Source organism: Mesoplodon densirostris, chromosome 2, assembly GCF_025265405.1.
Source record: "Mesoplodon densirostris isolate mMesDen1 chromosome 2, mMesDen1 primary haplotype, whole genome shotgun sequence".
NCBI lineage: Eukaryota > Metazoa > Chordata > Mammalia > Artiodactyla > Ziphiidae > Mesoplodon > Mesoplodon densirostris.
This window is the reverse complement of record NC_082662.1, coordinates 98,663,293-98,682,021: the sequence shown is the minus strand read 5'-3', so window position 1 is coordinate 98,682,021 and position 18,729 is coordinate 98,663,293. Positions and strand designations below refer to the sequence as shown.

Below are 18,729 nucleotides of genomic sequence, written 5' to 3'. Positions count from 1 at the left end.
AGTAGGCTTTATATACACTACACAAAAGTGGTTTTAATTCTACCAAAATTAAACTGTGAAAGCCAATTAAAAACAAACATGGAATGCTATTCTTAATAAAGATTCCTGAAACTTAATACTAAATCAACTGTGCACTGCACAGTACAAAAACCTAACCAAAACAAAAGCCCTCAGACGTTTAATGGGTCTTCTGTACGTTTAAACATTTGCTAGGACATTAGAAAATGCTGTTTGAATTACTAAAATTAAAAAGAACTACTTAGCTCAATAAGAATGAGTATTTCCTGTTTTCCTTCATGAAACAGAAAAGTTACAGGTTTTTTTTTTTTTTTATCTAAGCCAAATACCTCCAAAGAAACTTCATTTGTTCAGTGGAATAATTTAAAAACTGCTTCAAAGCTAAATTAAATTCTTCACAATTTCAGGGTTCCCAAAGATTTTTTTTAATAGGTGATACCATAATAACTGAATTTTTAATGATCTTCTATAAAACTAAGTACCATCATTAATGTTAAGGAATCAGTCAACCTCAGATCAACAATTATGAAAAAAAAACCTCTATAAATCATGTGTCTTCAGGTGTAGTTAGAGGATTCAGAGCTTACTGAATGTATGTTAAAAAAAATTACAATCTAGCTTGATGACTACTGCGAGAATTATTTAAACTACCAACATCTGCAACTGAAAATATTATTGAGATGGACAAGAATCCTGAAACGTTTCTAAAGTCCAGTTTTCATTTAAAAAGTAAGCTAAGTTCTTCAAATATCATTTCATCTTTTTATAATAATTTGAGCTAGAATAATAGGAAAAGCAGGAAAATATAATATTGGAGAAAATACCTTAATGCTTAGAACTGCCTTCATTTAGTATGGAGATGGATACAAGTAACAAGAACTTACCAAGCCCCCCAAAAGCACATTAAGAAAAAACCCCCACACATTCTGAATATAGGTCTTATAAATAAACATATTGTAAAAGAAACAATATAGGACAACATGTAAGAGCTTAACAGAAGTATTAATTATCAATACAAATTCTCTAAAACTATGTAACATTAGAGAATTTCCTTAACAAATAGATGCTTCAACTTCATCCCAAGACTCAACATTCTCTTTCTATACAAAGTCTACTATTGTGATCTGGCAAAAGATTTATAAGTGGTGACTAGTACCAGAGAAATCCATAGTGCAGCCCAGCCACAGAGAGTTGTATGCATAAACAGGATATCACATATTAATTTCCTTTGCTAGCTGGCAATCAATGCAAAGTCCTTATGCAGAGGGAACCTACTGAGTTGGAAGAGATCCAGGACTCAGATGCAATAGATTTCTCTGCTCTTTCACTTCTTTACTATAAATGACCACGGAGCTACTTTCATGATGCAAAGTCTCCCATTTACACTCCAAGAGGAAATATTTTTCTCCAAATCATATAAAATGACCAAGGGCTCTATAACACTAAACTGAAACAATCTTTATAAAGGGATCCTACAGAATTCTAAAAGTGTCTGTTCCTTAAATATTTCCTTAAGAATGGGCACTGAACTTTCACTAGGGTCACCAAGTTACTTTCTGTTTTCATTTCACAGAGAAAAATTACTTACTATGAAGCAGAATCATTGAGCTGATATTCCCTGGATCTGCTGAAGCAAGCCTGCACCCCACCGTCTCGCCATAACCGTTTAATCACTCCTGCTAATTCTGGAGTCATGACTCCTTCTTCCGCACTGCCAGCTAAAACAAATAATTGCCGGGCATCATCCTGAAGAAAGCAGTTAAAGGAGAGAGACACATGATTCTCCATTTCTTAAAGAATTGACAAGAGTCTCTTTAACACACACGCAGATATACATTATATGTTATATTACTTAAAAGAGGTATGGGGCTTCCCTGGTGGCGCAGTGGTTGAGAGTCCGCCTGCCGATGAAGGGGACGCAGGTTCGTGCCCCGGGCCGGGAAGATCCCACATGCCGCGGCGCAGTGGGGCCCGTGAGCCATGGCCACTGAGCCTGCGCGTCCGGAGACTGTGCTCCGCAACAGGAGAAGCCACAACAGTGAGAGGCCCGCACACCACAAAAAAAAAAAAAAAAAAAAAAAGAGGTATGAAAGAGGCCTTTCCTGGCAGTGCAGTCTGAGAGAATTTACAATGAAGTCTGTCCCCCTTCTCTCTCCACTACAGTTAGAAGTGCAGAGCAGAGTTGAAGAATGATTTCACTCCCACTACCACTTTTTCACACACCACCATCCCCTGAAAAGATCTCTTCTGATTGTCCTACAAATCCCCATCCTGGTTACTCATGATTTTTTTTTAAATACATTTATTTATTGATTTATTTTTGGCTGCATTGGGTCTTCGTTGCTGCGCACGGGCTTTTCTCTAGCTGTGGCGAGCAGAGGCTACTCTTTGTCGCGATGCGCAGGCTTCTCATTGTGGTGGCTTCTCTTATTGTGGAGCACGGGCTCTAGGCACACGGGCTTCAGTAGTTGTGGCTTGCGGGCTCTAGAGCGCAGGTTCAGTAGCTGTGGCGCACAGGCCCAGCTGCTCCGCGGCATGTGGGATATTCCCGGACCAGGGCTCGAACCCGTGTCCCCTGTATTGGCAGGTGGATTCTCAACCACTGTGCCACCAGGGAAGCCCATGATTTTTTTTTTTTGACAGAAAAATACTGATCTGTCTGTGAGACAGGCACATGTAACACATCCTCACTCTGTTAAAGGAAGCCTACAATAAAAATAGAAATGAAGGGCTTCCCTGGTGGCACAGTGGTTGAGAGTCCGCCTGCCGATGCAGGGGACATGGGTTCGTGCCCCGGTCCGGCAAGATCCCACATGCCGTGGAGCGGCTGGGCCCGTGAGCCATGGCTGCTGAGCCTGCGCGTCTGGAGCCTGTGCTCCGCAATGGGACAGGCCACAACAGTGAGAGGCCCACGTACCACAAAAAAAAAAAAAAAAAAAAAAAAAAGAAATGAAAAGACTAGCACATAAGAGGTAAAGTCTAAACATGTCAAAGGGAGTAAAACATTAATCAAATTTAAGGAAACTGTCCTCTTTTTCCTTCTTCATCTCAGAGGAACAGGAAGAAGAGACTGAAACATTTAAGAAGTCTGGAAATCTAGTAGGGGAAATAAACCCCTAAGGGAATAATTCAGTCTCTACGTTCCCCAAAGGTATAATAATCCTCTAAATGAGAGAGAAAGAAAGGCAGAAGGAGAAGAAGAAAGTAACACAGAGATCTGATCAAAACTTCGTGAGTCACAGACATAGCTTTATAAGTGGTTACAGGTTTTTTTGTTTTCTGTTTTTTGCGGTACGAGGGCCTCTCACTGCTGTGGCTTCTCCCGTTGCGGAGCACAGTCTCCGGATGCACAGGCTCAGCAGCCATGGCTCACAGGCCCAGCCGCTCCATGGCATGTGGGATCTTCCCAGGCCAGGGCACGAACCCACGTCCCCTGCATCGGCAGGCGGACTCTCAACCACTGCGCCACCAGGGAAGTCCTGGTTACGGTTTTTAAAACTAAGATATGTGAGAGGTAAAGAGGGCAGAAAGGGCTGAGAATTGTGATTGCTTTGCTTTATTCTACCTAGCACTGCTTGTCAGATACTTTATAAAAATAAACATAGGTCTCATGGGATGATTTTCCCACCTCAAATCTAATATTTATCTGCCTCAGGAGATTTCCAAATAATCATAAAAATGCAACTACTAAAGAAAAACATATACTGGGTAAAGAAGAAGTAAAGGGGGAAGGGGAGCAATCAATTGTATTACAAATAGTCATTAGGACAATAAACTAGCACGCACAAAGCATTTCAGACCACAGGTGAAATTGTAAACAAAAATTCCTAAGACTTTTGTATTCCCCAAACTCGTGCATCCATCTAAGCAAAACAAACCAAAACTAACCATAGTGCACTCCAATTAATTTTGCCAAACCCAGGATCTTCAGCCTTAGCTGAGTAATATTCTCTTCCTTTGAGATCCTTTCCAGTATTCTTCCTAGTAATACTTTAGACCCAATCGTCTCTAAGAAACTTCATCTAATATCTATATTCCCCTCGTCTCTTTTTAGAGATAAAAATTTTCAATAAAGGAACGAATGAGAAAAGCTGAAAAATTACACAAACTGGCAATGTACTCAACAGTGGGCATGTCCTTCTACACATATGGAATAGTACTTTATTTAACATTTAATGACTTTATAGTCCCTTGGTTCTGAAATTTGACCTATACTCATGCAGGTATTCAAAACCTCAATAAGTATTGCTTTTTTTTTTTAAATACCATGATTCTAATTTTAGAAACTTTAAAATAGAGAGAGAGCTACTGCTACGTATTTTTGCTGTCCTGACTTTGTAAAGTTTTAGGACAAAACATTTTTCCCTTACCACTTAACCCCTTTTACAGACCTACTCCTGCTTGCCCATAATAAACCCTCTTTTATAGGTCAATAAAGAGGCCCCTCTTTACAGTGAACTTCATACCTCCACCCTTAAGCAGATATGAAAAAGCAACCTATTCCACACCCAGCTTTATGCTTTTCTATTCACTCTCCAGACAAGTGTAAAAAACTAGAGAAGGATAAGAGAGGAGCTATAAATATAAATCCTTACATATGCAAGAGGAAAAGAGAAACTTCAAAAAAAGGGCTGTAGATTAGGATGAGTGAATGCTGGAGGGCTAGGTGATTCAGGAGGCCTGAGAGGAATTAATAATGTCAACTGCATCTGGTGACATGGGAGTGTTAGGACCCAGAGATTAATGATACTGATTTGATAAAAGAGAAGTGAAAGGAGGAAGGATACTATGGTGTGAATGTTTGTGTCCCCCCGCCAAATTCTTACATTGAAATCCTAATGTCCAAGTGACAGTTTTAGGAAATAGGGCCTCTGGGAGAAAATTAGGTCATTAGGGTGGTGCTCTCATGAGTGGGATTAGTGCCCTTATAAAAGAGACCCCCGAGAGATCCCTTCCCCTCCTGCCAAGTGAGGACACAGCGAGAAGTCTACAACCTGGAAGAGGGCCCTAACCAAACCATGCTGGCACCCAGACCTCAGCTTCCAGCCTTCAGAAGTGTGAGGAATAAATTTCTGTTGTTTATAAGCTACCAAATCTGTGGTACTTTATTATAGCAGCCTGAACAGACTAAGACAGAATATGACGACTACATCTGGTGACAAAGGAATGATAGGACCCAATGATTAATAACAACTAATTTGATAGTGGAAAGAAAGGAAAGGAGGAGGGATGACCAAGAGACAGAAAGGAGGTCAGACAGAGGGTGAGAAGTAAAAAAGGAGGAAACTAAGAAAATAAGTAAATAATTGAGATGGAGAAAAAGCCAACAAAGAGAGGGAAGAGAATAAATACAGTATTACTAACCAATTATTGGATACAGCAAATACAACAGAGAAACAGAGTTGGGTAATAGGAAGGAATGAGAAAAGGAAGGAAAAAAGTAAGAACACAAGAAAGAGCTGGTCGAAAGAGGGAGGAAAAAGGAAGAAGAAAGGCAGCTGAGAGAGGGGATAGAAGGAATAAGACAAAAATAAGAGTTTGTTTATTCTTGCCTTAGCTATCACATTTTTCCTGCTCAGAGGCTTAGAAAAATAGTGTCTGATTTTTTGTGATATGGAACCCTTTTACAAAAATGTAGAAGTCATGCCCCACACATTCCTCTTCATTTCTTCTTTTGCTCCTCTTCTTGCCAATCATTTTACAACCCTTACTCTAGCTGCCCTTCCTTTATGGCACCTCTAGTCTTCCTAATCTAATACTATCCAATTAGAACCATCCTTCTATTATTTTTCCCTCCAAGAATTTCCTCACTTATTTACTGAATATTAATTTACATCTGAGAAACTGAGAGTTGCTTAGAAGAGTTCCTAAGCTACTTCACAGACATATAGGCTTTGCCTTTCCAGGCAGTCTCCCCAAGTCACTTCCTTTTATTGCCCATAGCACCTAAGTATGACACTGAACACACCTGATGACTCCCTTAGTTCTAGGAAAGCGTTCTATACATTCCCAGCCTTCTCCTGGAATTTAGCTGATGATGATATAAAAATCCCCCACTTTCATTTTGGCTCTCTCCCCACTGTATCAAACATCCTAATTTATAAACTAGACCTTCAGGGCCCACTAAGTATTATAATCAATCAACACAACTTCTGAATATCTGACATGTGCAAGAATTATACTAGGACATGGTATAATCCAATTCTATAGTCTATAGTACAATGTAGTATAGGGATACAGTTATTCTTGAATACTGGAAATTTGCCTCTAAAATTAAGACTTAGTGTTCATGTCCTTACCAAGTTTATTCTGCGACACTGATATTTACCTTTAATCTCTACACCTCAGAAAGCAGAGCTCCATATCATGACAACCTCTCTTAGATTATTTCAATTTACTATCATTTACTACTATAAAAGTCAACAGTGCTGTAAAAGAAGCAAGTGAATAAAACAGTTACCACAAAAACCTATAGTATATCCACAGAATCCCATTTCCTAGACTTACCTTTGTGGTAGTACTCTAATATCTCTTAAAGTAGATTGCTAACATGTCTCAAATGAGCAGACAGTACTTTGCTACATCTTAGAGTGTTGCTTAAATTTATTTCCCTAACACATGAAGCAAATTGTGCTTAACTGCATCTACTGAAAAAGAGCAAGTAAAGAGGAAATGAGAAACACTTACTGCTCTGGCAGCTTCCCCAAAGTCAATCTTTAGCCGTCCCATGGCTCTTATGATTGCAATGATGGACTGTATAGTATTGCTGTAGACAACTACTTTATATTGTTTACATTCTTCCTCTGAATAGCCATCCTCATGAATGATTCTTTAAAAAGAAGAAAACCACAACTCATTACCATGGACCTAAAATGAAAAGACACTATGGACTTTTATGCATTATGAGTAAATGTAGTTTTACAAAAGACGATGTTCCAACTTACTTCATCTGTTTCACAATGGTGCTTTTACCAGATTCTCCAGCACCTGAAACAAAAGAAAACCAGACTTTGAATTCATCTGTAATCCAGCTCAAAAGTATGAAATCAACATAAGTGATAATTCTAGATTAACAGAAACCACAGGTCCTAGGGAAAACTTTGGTGAGGTTTTCTATCTATCAGGAAAAACTATAAAGCTTCTCCAGTAGAGATTTTTCTTTCTTTATGTAACACAGCAACCAAATACAATTCACTGAAAGTGTTCCAGGGCCATCTTGATTATCACCTGTGTAACGTAGGCACTCTAAAGGAGATACAGCAACATAAACACCTCTAGGAACTCATCCTCTACATCCAGAGTCCCCAAGCCCTGGGCGGCGGACTGACAGCAGTCCTCAGCCTGTTGGAAACCAGGCCGCACAGGAGGAGGTGAGCGGCGAGCAAGCGAAGCTTCATCTGCCGCTCCCCATTGCTCGCATTACCACCTGAACCATCCCCCTGCCTCCCCTCTGCCTCCCGTGGAAAAACTGTCTTCCATGAAACGGGTCTCTGGTGCCAAAAAAGTTGAAGACCGCTGCTCTACATGAAACATCGTGAATGACATAGACACTGAACATACGCAAAAATGAAATGATTTTTTTTGGCTTATTCACTTTTATTAATTCCTCTGTCAACATCCATGGACCTAAGAAGCAGCAATCCTCTCAGCCATGAGACTAAAGAGTTCACAACAGAGGAGGCATCGTCCCTACCACTTCTCCACTGTATACCCCCTCAAGACCACATTTCCCTCCTCAGCCAGCTGGAATCACTTTAACAACCACAAATGTCAGATGGACCACCTGAACTCCTTGACACTCCACCTGCACTTCCTTAGTCAACTCATTCTCCCCCCTTCCAAGATGCCCATCTGACACCACCTTCTCTCTCTCAAACCTTACAAACCCCTACCCACTCTGACTCTCAGCTAATGATCCTGCCACCCTCTTAATGGAAAAAGTAAAGCACTCTGAAAAAATTATCTCATTTTCCCATAACCAAACCCACCAATCTATCTGCACCTCCATTAATCTCTACCTTTATCAGTGGATGAACTACCTCTGCCAGTGTCTAAGACTAACCCTGGAGAGAGTTCACAATTGGAGGCTGTGCACTTACCCACCTCATTTTACCTATTCAGGGTCTTGGCTGCTACAATTGTCCCATGTCACTCAAATATCGTCAAGTTTTCTCTACCCACTGGGTCACTCTCTTCGTTATACAAACTTGCTATACTATCCATCTTAAAATCAACACAAACACACCCCATTTCCTACCTTTCCTTGACTCCACAAATCTTCCTCTAGCTACCACTCCATTTTCTCTCTTCTTCTTCATAGCAAAACCCCTCTGAGTTGTCTATATACATGTTCTTCAATTCTTTCCCCCAATTCTCTCCTTAACCCACTCCAATCAGGTGTTCATATGCACTACTCTACCCATTTCTCAAAGTCTCCAACTTCCATCTTAACAAATCCAATGGTCAATTCTCAGTCCTCATCTTACTCAAACTCTCAAGCAGAACTAGTCCAAGTTGATGACTTCTCTTGAAATATTTTCTTCATTAGGCAAGCTTCTAGGTCCAACATCCTACTGGTTTGACTCCTACCCCACTCCTTCTCAGTGTCCTCCCTCCTGTCTCTGAATTCCAAAGGTTGTATTGCTTCAGAGCTCCTTCATTGGACCTTTTCTCTATCTAAATTCACTCTCTAGGTCATCTCATCTAAGCTCATGGTTTTAAACACCACTCATAAACTGATAAGAGTTAACAGCTAGTGAGTACTACATGCCAGACACTATTCTAAACACTTTACTTGTGTTAACTCATTTAATCCTCACAATAACCCAGTGAGGTAGATATTATTATTATCCCCATTTTATAGACAGATGACAAATTCACTTGTCCACCACTACATAGTAAGTGACAAAGCTGAAATTTGAATACACACAGGTTGGCTCCAAAGTTCTTGTACACTGCCTCTGTGCTAATGATTCCCAAATTTAGATCTCTAATCCATACCCTGGCTTCTAACCTTGGCTCCAGACACATATATCTAAATTACTTACCTGATAAATCTTATATTTCTAGTAGACATCTCAAACTTAAAATGCCCAAACTGACTTACTGCTTCCCCACCTTTACCCTCAAACAAACCCTGCTCCACCATGTATCTCATCTCAGTAAATGACTTCAACATTCACCCAGTTACTCAGGCCAAAACTGGTAAGTGACATGTAGCTAACATACAGATGGAATGTGGGTGCCAGGACCAATATGTATACTGAATTAGTAGAGCTTAATTTTTAAAAATAAAAATAAATATAGCTCTAACAGTTTCTTCTTGCACCACAATGATCATGAGCATACTGGAAACCATAGGCCTAGATCATTGCAAAAGCTTCCTAAATGGTCCAATGCTTTAGACCTCACCTTTCCTATGGTCAGTTTTCCACTCAGTAGCTGGAATGAATTTTGTAAAATGTAAATCAGATCATGTCACAACTCTGTCCCAAAACTCTCCTATGGTGTCCAATTACACTCAAAATAAAACTCATGGGCAATAATAAGGCCCAATATGCTCTGGCCCCTGTCTACCCCTTTACCTTCAACTCCTATTTATTCTCCACTTTGTTGTCTTGCACTTGTCAGACCAGCTTTCTTGTTTTTCCTCCAACATACCAAACTGGTTCTCAGTGAGCTAGATCTTGTCTCATGATCTTCACATTTACCATTCTCTCTGCCTGGAATAAGTTTTTACAAGATCTTCTTCACCCAGGTTTCTGCTTCCCTCAGAACAGCCTTCCCTGACTAATCTATCTAAACAGCCCCCACCCAATCACATTCTCTCCCCTTACTCTGTTATATTTTTAAAAGCACATGTCACTTCTTCACATTACATATTTCATCTCCTGTCTTCTCCACAAAATATAAGCTCCATGAACGTTTATTTATCCTCGTATTCCCAGGGCCTAGAACTGTGCCTGACATAAATTGGTTACGTAGATAAATACTGCTGAACAGATGAATGACTATTGTTCAATAAGCATGATCCTTTATTAATATTTCTCAACTCTATCAACCAAAAACGTTAGTTAAAATAAAGTTCAAATAATTTTATAATTTCAAACATCTACATTTTTAGAGAATCAAAAGGCACATTTATATATGATTTTATCTCTGTTCTTATCACTTAATTGATAATCGGGGTAGCACAAAAACAGTTAATATTCAAGGAGCACACAAAGAACTTCCTAATGACAGTGTGAGAAAGAAGTGATTTCTCCCATGCATATCTAAAAAAACCCCTAATGATTCAATTTTGAGGAAGAGAATACAAAAGCATACCACTTACATTTAAAATAGTCTATAACACACAATTCCCAGATTATCCCATGTTAGCAGCAACTACAAAATTAACTACAAAAAGTAGAGATTAATGAAGTAATATGCACCATTCTTTAATGTATTGAAAACAGCATTTCTACCATTGATGTTGGATTATTTTGAGTGAAATAATAAGTTTATTAATCTCAGAATCAATTTTTACCCATCTCATTAAGTTCTACCCCTATGAAGGTGCTGATTTAAAAAAAAAGAAAAAGAAAGAAATGTTGCACTCTCTCTCTCATGTTTTTCCAAGGCTCCCTGATAAAATGTCAGTTTGTCCTTCTCTTTATTATCACACAACATATATTCACCCAAGTTTTTATTAGGCATCCAATTCTATCTCTTAAAAGAAAGCACCTCTTACTGACCACAGAACTAAATACAGGATTTGTTTCAGTAGGTGTTCCATAGCATTTCATACAAATAAAGAATGAATTGTTTTATACCAAGGCTTTGACCCATTCAGCTTCTAGATCACCATGAAAAGTGCCACCATCTTACCTTCCTTCCAGGTACGAAATCTAAGAGTCATCTGGAACCTACTCACCCTTCTCTCCTTACATCAAGCTGTAACAAAATCTTCTTCTTATGCATTTCTCAAATTAATCCTTTCTACTCCTCACACATCTATCTGAGCCTGACGTATACCTACTGGATGTTACTGCTGCAATTTTCTCAAACTTCTAGCTCAAAGCCCCTCTTCCCTCTCATCGTCTCCAAATGGCACTATTAAAAAAACATCAGGGCTTCCCTGGTGGCACAGTGGTTGGGAGTCTGCCTGTCAATGCAGGGGACACAGGTTTGAGCCCTGGTCCGGGAAGATCCCACATGCCACGGAGCAACTGAGCCCATGTGTCACAACTACTGAGCTGTGCTCTAGAGCCCGCAGGCACAACTACTGAGCCCATGTGCCACAACTACTGAAGCCCGCACGCCTAGAGCCCGTGCTCTGCAACAAGAGAAGCCACCGCAATGAGAAGCCCACGCATCGCAACAAAGAGTAGCCCCCACTCGCCACAACTAGAGAAAGCCCCCGCGCAGCAAGGAAGACCCAATGCAGCCAAAAATAAATAAATTTTTAAAAAACATCACTTTATCTAATAATTCTCCAAATTCTTCCAACATTTTCTATGACCCTTTCTTATTAGGTCTGAACTCTTTATTTTTACCTCAGTCCTCTGTGCTCCACTGCTTCAGTAGTATGTTCTCTCTCTAATAACTTTTCACTCTTAGGTTTTCCCCAAACTGCTTCCCTTGTCTCACCTTCCTTCCCCAATACACATGTGGTGTTTGAAACTTCCTAATTTTATGTACATCTTTTTATGTATCTTCCTTCAAAATTCATCACAAATTTAAGGAGAGACTCATTTGCCCATCTTCAATCTTCAATAATAAGGATATAAAGAATGGGATAGACATAAAGGAATTGCAAAGACAGACTCTATGGCTTGAAGAGGAAGGAACTGAAAATGATTTTGTAGGCAGAAGGGGAGGAACTGGGCAGGCGATAGGACATATAGGGAAGAAAAGTCTGAAAGGCTCCAGAGACAGGAGGCAATGGGATCAGTTCAACTTAAAAGATTTATCCTTAAAACGATATGTATCTAAAGTACATCCAATATAAATAGGAAAAAAGGATGAGAGCTAAAGCTACAGAGATTTTTGAGAGAAAAGGAAGACAAGTAACTAAGTTAGATGGTCTTGTTCTCAACAAAAGAAACAAGGCAATCTGCAGAGAATAAAGGAATGGAATTAATTTAGAAAACCATGTTATAAACAATCAAACAGAACAAGAAAGAAATGTGTGTACAGGTTAGCACACAGAATCACCAACACCGTTAGACAAAAAACAATTTACCAGTATATATTCTACTGTAGACTCACTGTATTTAGCTAAATATACTCTAAATTTTATTTTTAAGGAGCTCCTTGAGAGCAGGTACCATATCACAGGCCCACCTATTTCTTCCCATAACATATACTACATTATGAATGTGAAAAATAAGAAATGGTGATGATTTCTTTGCAAGATCTTTAAGGCCAGTGAATTGCTAGTATAAATTATTATATATGAGTAAACACATTCAGCTCACATACACAGTGATTTTAAAAATTTACCCTGAAAGATGGCTGACACTCAAAACCACAGTGTCACCTGATGCCTCCTCTTTTTTCTCTCTCATTTTGACTAAAAGAAAACTTAAAACCAGCCCAAAGAAGGTACATGAGTATATTACGCTCCTTCATACTTCTGTGCCATCAGGCATAATGAATTTCCTCATCTGTAAAACAGGGGTCAATAGATGATTCTTAGAACAGTGCCTAGCACATACTAGGTATTCAGTAAATGTTAACCAGCCATTATTTGTGAATGCTGTTTCCTCTGTTCCAAGTACCACCAAGTAATGTTAAGGCCCAAAGTGTTTAATTTAATAAAGACTTCTTGGATACTGATGTTGGTTCAAAACCTCAGTAGAAATGGTGTAACTACTTAGCTGCTGTCTCACAATAACAATACCGTGGATAGAACCTGGATTCACACACTTAGTCAGCAACTTATAACCTAAAAGCTACAGCAAACTACATCAAAGCATTAGTCATTTTCTCTGCCCTACCCTGAAGAACAAAAACACTTTCTCCCTAAAATCTATTTTCAGCCCTAGATACTCCTGTCTGCTACCTCTTCTCCCGTACTTCTCACCCATCTGCACCTCTGCAGCTTTTCCTTTAAGTTTGCCCACAGTCTGCACCACTACTTCATGTACTAGTAGTTATTCCAGTGGCACCTGAAACACCTCCTTTTCCTTTTAAATACTTGCTTCTGTAGAGAAGTCATGAAACTCCTAAAAGGCCAGGATTATAACTACAGCACACCCCCTTTTCTAGAAGTCTCACAGCCCCAATATGCCACTATTTTTGGATAACCCTCTAGCCAGTGCTAGACACACATGCTCATGGTCTCTCTACAGGCCTGCATAATCAGATATATGGGAACATATGACTGCAATAGGCACAGACCAGCCTCTCTCCCACAGCAGATTGAAAGCTTAGTCAGTAACTTGATTTTTCTTTCTAACTTATTCTCACCTTTCACTTACAACTCAGGCACTTAAAAAGATTTTTTTAGTTAGGGATACCATGTAGGAACAAACTCTATGGAAGAGGAGACTTTGGTCCTAGCTCTGCCATGACTAGCTTGTGACCTTGGGCAAGTCACCTAATTTCATGACAGTCTCCTTACACATAAAATGTGAAGGACTTTGGCTTAGATGTGCTTTATGGTTGCATTCTAATATTCAATGATTATAATTATTATAATGCTAAAGGCAGACTAAATCTCTAATTCTGACACACAGAGGCTTCAAATCAAACCATGGATCCACATCTTCCTATTAACCCAACAATCCACAATACTACCATAGTACAGTGATCAGCATGTTCTTCAATTATGCACTACTGATCAAGAAGGGACAAAGAGCAGAAAGAATTAAAGAGTGTAGCAACAGTAAGGAAGTAAGAGTTGTCTGGCAGCCAAGCTCCTATATTCATGCTCAAGGATATTCTATATACAGTCTTAAACTAGCAGAACATTCAAGTTAGACTGCTATTCTTAAAAAAAAAATGTGAATATCTATAACTAAGGATCACAGGAGCACAGTTCCTGCTATTTCCAAAAATAAGATTATCTATTGTTCCCACTGATTCCTTTCTATAGAGGTATAAGTAGCCAAGATAATAAAAACTCAGATTAAGGTAAAAAATGACATTTCATCCAAAATGCTTTTCAAGGTACCATACTTAACACAAAAACCAGTTTCCAGCTTCCTGATTCAGTAAAAGAAATGGTTAGCAAAATTACAGATGGGAAAAATGTCACAGAGCAAACAAAAATTGTTATTCAGCCTTTAAAACACACACACACACACACACACACACACACACACACATCCTGCATTGCCTGGCATTGCTAGACAATGAGACTTCAAATACAAATAAGTTTAGGAATTTATGGTCTCGTAGGACAAGTTAGATATATTTTTCTTGTGAAATTAGCAAGTTTCCTTAACCTAAAATAACAGAATAATTTTTTCACCCAGCCCACTGTCCCTCTAAGCATGCCAAGCCTCTGCAGTTAAACATTTTTGAAAACCCTATTCAACTCAAACTTCAATCTTTGCTGAAGCCTCTCCCATTCCCTCTGAACACAATTAATAGTCCCGCTCTGTTGGCTGGCACAGATTATTCCCTTTCAGCATCAGTCCCAGAGGTTAATTTCCAAAATCAAGTCCCAAACTGTCCTTCCCAGACACCTGACCTCATTTTATCTCTAGCCAGCTCTGGCTACTCAAAAATAAAATTTTTTTTGTCTCTATTTCCAGCTCCGAATCTCATAAACTGCTAATGGGTTTTCTTGATTTTGATTTAAATGGTAACAAAACTCTTTTTGGTACAACCTGAAAACCCTTCCACATCTATGTAATTCTCCCTCAAGGTGACTCTGACCAGATTCAACCTGATCCTACAGGTTAATGTCAAACACCACAACACTAATACTTGGTCAAATTATTTTAATTATTTGGGTTGGTGCCTGTTTAGTATTCCACTAGTCCTAAACTCAAAAGCACACTCCTCGGAAGCACAAAATAGTGTCTTCTTTTTGTGCCTCTACCCCCAGTCTAGAGCACAGTCTAGGACACAGTAGACACATTAATAATTGTGAGATGAATGGCTTGAGTTTCTATGAGATCCAGCGGTTGCCTGATTACATTTTCCAAATGCCAGTTGCAATAGATGGAATTTTCGATATAGGCAGTTAACAGAAACAGAAGATTTCCATTCCTCTGCTATCTTTAGTCAGCCCCACACCCATTCCTGGTTACGCCTTCAACTCTCATCTCACAACTATACTTGGCAATAAATTTGGACTCATTCACAAGCCTCCTGTTCTCCCTATTCCCCTCTAAACCTCACTCTCAAAACCCAGTCCCAGCTCCTTTGTGCCCACCATCCGCTTCAGTGAAATTAACTGCTATGAATCTGTCCTGCCCACTCTGTATCCTAATACCTGAAGGAGTGCAAGAAACATGAGTGGTCATTAAATATTTGTTCAGTGAATGAATGAATATCTTAATAAAAGATAGCAGTGAGTTGTGACTGGGACAAAGATAATGGGTCTCTTCTCTGAAAAAGATTTTTCTAGGAAGCAATCACATACCAATCACCAAAGAGGCTTAAAATGCATTAAGAAATTTTTGATAAAACTTAATTGATATATTATAGTACCTGCCTGCCCATAACCCCTTCTGGAGAAATCCCTATTTCATTTGCAGGGCAGGTGGCCTACAGGATCTGGGCCATGCCCCTCTCTGTGGCTGGATAATGAGTAAATAAATACCTGACACAGGAGTCACCCAGTACAGGGGGACAGAGAGCCTACACCCTCTGTGATCTAGCTCCAAAAGATGAGTAAGACCAGCCAGATTTTCTGAGGAATCTGCACTGGAAGATACAGAAAAAGTCATCCTAAACTACAAAGTCACAATGTGTGAAAACCTAGGTTACCATTATAGGGCTTCATGCACATCAATACCATAAAGGAAAGAATTCAGAGGAAGTTGATCTGGAGAGAAAACAGAATAGACAAAGGCACAGAGAGACTTACAGATGTCATGAGAGAAGAGAGTCCATACAAAAGGAGAGATAGAAAATGAGTGAGGAAAGAGACCAAGGAGACAAAAAAGAGAGGAAGAGACCAAGGAGAACAAGTAAAGACAAGAAAGTAAAAAGAGGCAGAAATAGTAAATAATGAAGACAATGAGAAAGAAAGAGAAGAAAGGCAGAGAAAATAGCCTGGCCAATGCCAGAGCTGCCTCAGTTTCTGTGGCCTGATTCTTCAGGTCTTCCTTCATTCTCATAAAACCTATCTCTATTCTAACAACAATTCCCCTCTCCAAGTCTCTGAGCTAGTTTGAGTGAGTCTTCTATTCCTTGTGACCAAACAAAACAAAAACAAAAACCACCTTGAATGGAACTGGCTTTAAGTTAATTAGAATCAATTACCCCCTTTTCAGCCTTTAAAACTTTTTAAGTTGTTTCAATTAAATATTGAATACAAAAAGGGATATTTATGACATGTGTGTGACAAAACAAACGTCTGTGTACCTATCACCCAATATAAAAAATTAAACATTACCAGTTATCTCTGAAGTCACCTATGTGTTCCTCCCCAATATCAATTACTTTTTCATTAAATATTTCCAGAGGGTGAATATGCAATAAGGGAGGGGGAGAAATTTTTTTAACTCCCTAACAACCAAAATATGTCCAGCTTACACAGTAGTGCATCATTTATTCAGTTTCACATCTTTCATGGACATGATCCTATCATTTTACAAGCCTTATAAAACCATAAAGCAGAAAGCTAATAGCCATTTTAACATTCATAAATCACCTAAGGAAAATGTTGGTTTGATTAAATGGGGAAAAAAAAAAAGAGGCAGCTCACTCAGCCAAGTAGCTCTCCTCAATATCTTTTCACCTGAGAATATGAACAAGGCAACTCGAGTGTTGCTAAGAATCATGTGTTCTCTTTGGGCAACTGGCCAATTTACAGGGAGAAGAGGGGTTTCTTCCTCACTTTTGTGGAATATAGAAAGAATGCTTAAGGGATCAATCACTTGTGAGCAAGAAGGGGGATCATCCTCTGGCTCCCGCAATGTTCTAATTTTGGCTTCTGGTAACTTTCCCTTTACTTCTTTGAAAGCAGAGCAACAAAATGTCTCTATGGTGCTAATGCTAAATTACATGGTATGTACATATGACCTGACTGAAAACTGTTTTTGAATAGGTACATTTCTTACTAGCTCTGCCTCAAAATTTTGTGAGATAAAAATGTAAAATATACACTTAACCCACACAAATAATTCATATGTAGTGGAGGTGTCCTACAAAGTTAACTGCAATGTTAAATCCATTCATCAAATTTTCACATTGAAAAATATTAAAATCATATCCCTATCTAAGTCGCAAACATTGACGGCAGCATACAGCACTTTTCTGCATGCCTATTTAATTGAATGTAAATTAATACCAACTTTAAAAATTCACCAATAACAAAACATTATAAATTCAGTTGCCTACAATTTCAACTCAGTTTCAATTCAAATTCAGTTCCACATTCCTAAGGATGCCTACAATTTCAATTTCCTTTACCATATAAATGCTCACCAATGTTGTAAGTCAAAACCCAAATGGAATTTGGAATGGCAAAAAAGGCAGGTAATAAGAGGGAGGAGAGCGCAAAGTCTCTAGGTGGCTTCCCCAAATTATATCTATATTTATCTTTATCTATCTATAATAAACTGTGGCTTTTTCAAAATACAGCTACTGGGCTTCCCTGGTGGCGCAGTGGTTGAGAGTCCGCCTGCCGATGCAGGGGACATGGGTTCGTGCTCCGGTCCGGGAAGATCCCACATGCCGCGGAGCGGCGGGGCCCGTGAGCCATGGCCGCTGAGCCTGCGCGTCCGGAGCCTGTGCTCCACAACGGGAGAGGCCACAACAGTGAGAGGTCCGCATACCGCAAAAAAAAAAAAAAAAAAAAAAAAATACAGCTACTAAAAATTCAAATCAATACTCTCCAAATCCACTGCAAACCTTTCCAGCCTTACCTCCTACACTCCTCCCGCGCCAACCCTTTATACCAGGGCAAATCTATTTGCTCACTCATATTTCTGAGTCTTTGTACATACTATTCCCTCTGTCTGGATGTGCTTCTCTCCAGTCTCTGCCTTAAGAGTTCCTATTTATCCCTCGAGGTCCATCTCAAATGTCACCTCCTCTGGGAGGACTTCCCTGATTTGTCTCTTCCTCCTCTTCCTCCTCCCCAAACTGGCTACTCTTTCTGTAACCATTCCATTACCATTGTTTACTTGTATATCTCCACAAGTTGAACTGCTTAAAAGTTTTGTCTATTTCTCATTTATACCTCCAGGCTAGGAAAGTACCTGTGTACACATAAGACAACCAGAGTTACCTAATCATAAATAAGTCAATAAATGAGCCTCCTTCTGAACACTGAAAACCAAAAAGCTTAATAAAAAGTGGCTTTGACTAAATGCAATGCAGTGGCCTGGATTAGATCCCAGAGCAGAAAAAGAACATTAACGGAAAAACTGCTGAAATTCAAATAAAGTGTGAAATTTAGTTAACATTAATGCACCAATATTAATCTTTTAGTACTGACAAATACACCACAGCTATGTAACACATCAACACTAAGGGAAATCAGGTGAACAGTACACAGGAACTCCATGCATTATTTTTGCGGCTTTCCTACAAATCTAA

General features: G+C 39.2%; 1 protein-coding gene across 1 annotated transcript in view; it reads right to left on the bottom strand.

Moving 5' to 3' along the window:
* Window positions 1-18,729, bottom strand: part of GNAI3 (G protein subunit alpha i3) — a 40,421-nt gene that overhangs the window by 12,554 nt on the left and 9,138 nt on the right. Inside the window, exons 2-4 of the mRNA XM_060090217.1 lie at window positions 6,963-7,005; window positions 6,706-6,847; window positions 1,607-1,764 (exon numbers count right to left, since the gene is read on the bottom strand). Of these exons, the coding sequence (XP_059946200.1) occupies window positions 1,607-1,764; window positions 6,706-6,847; window positions 6,963-7,005 (343 nt within the window). The remainder of the gene's footprint in view (window positions 1-1,606; window positions 1,765-6,705; window positions 6,848-6,962; window positions 7,006-18,729) is intronic.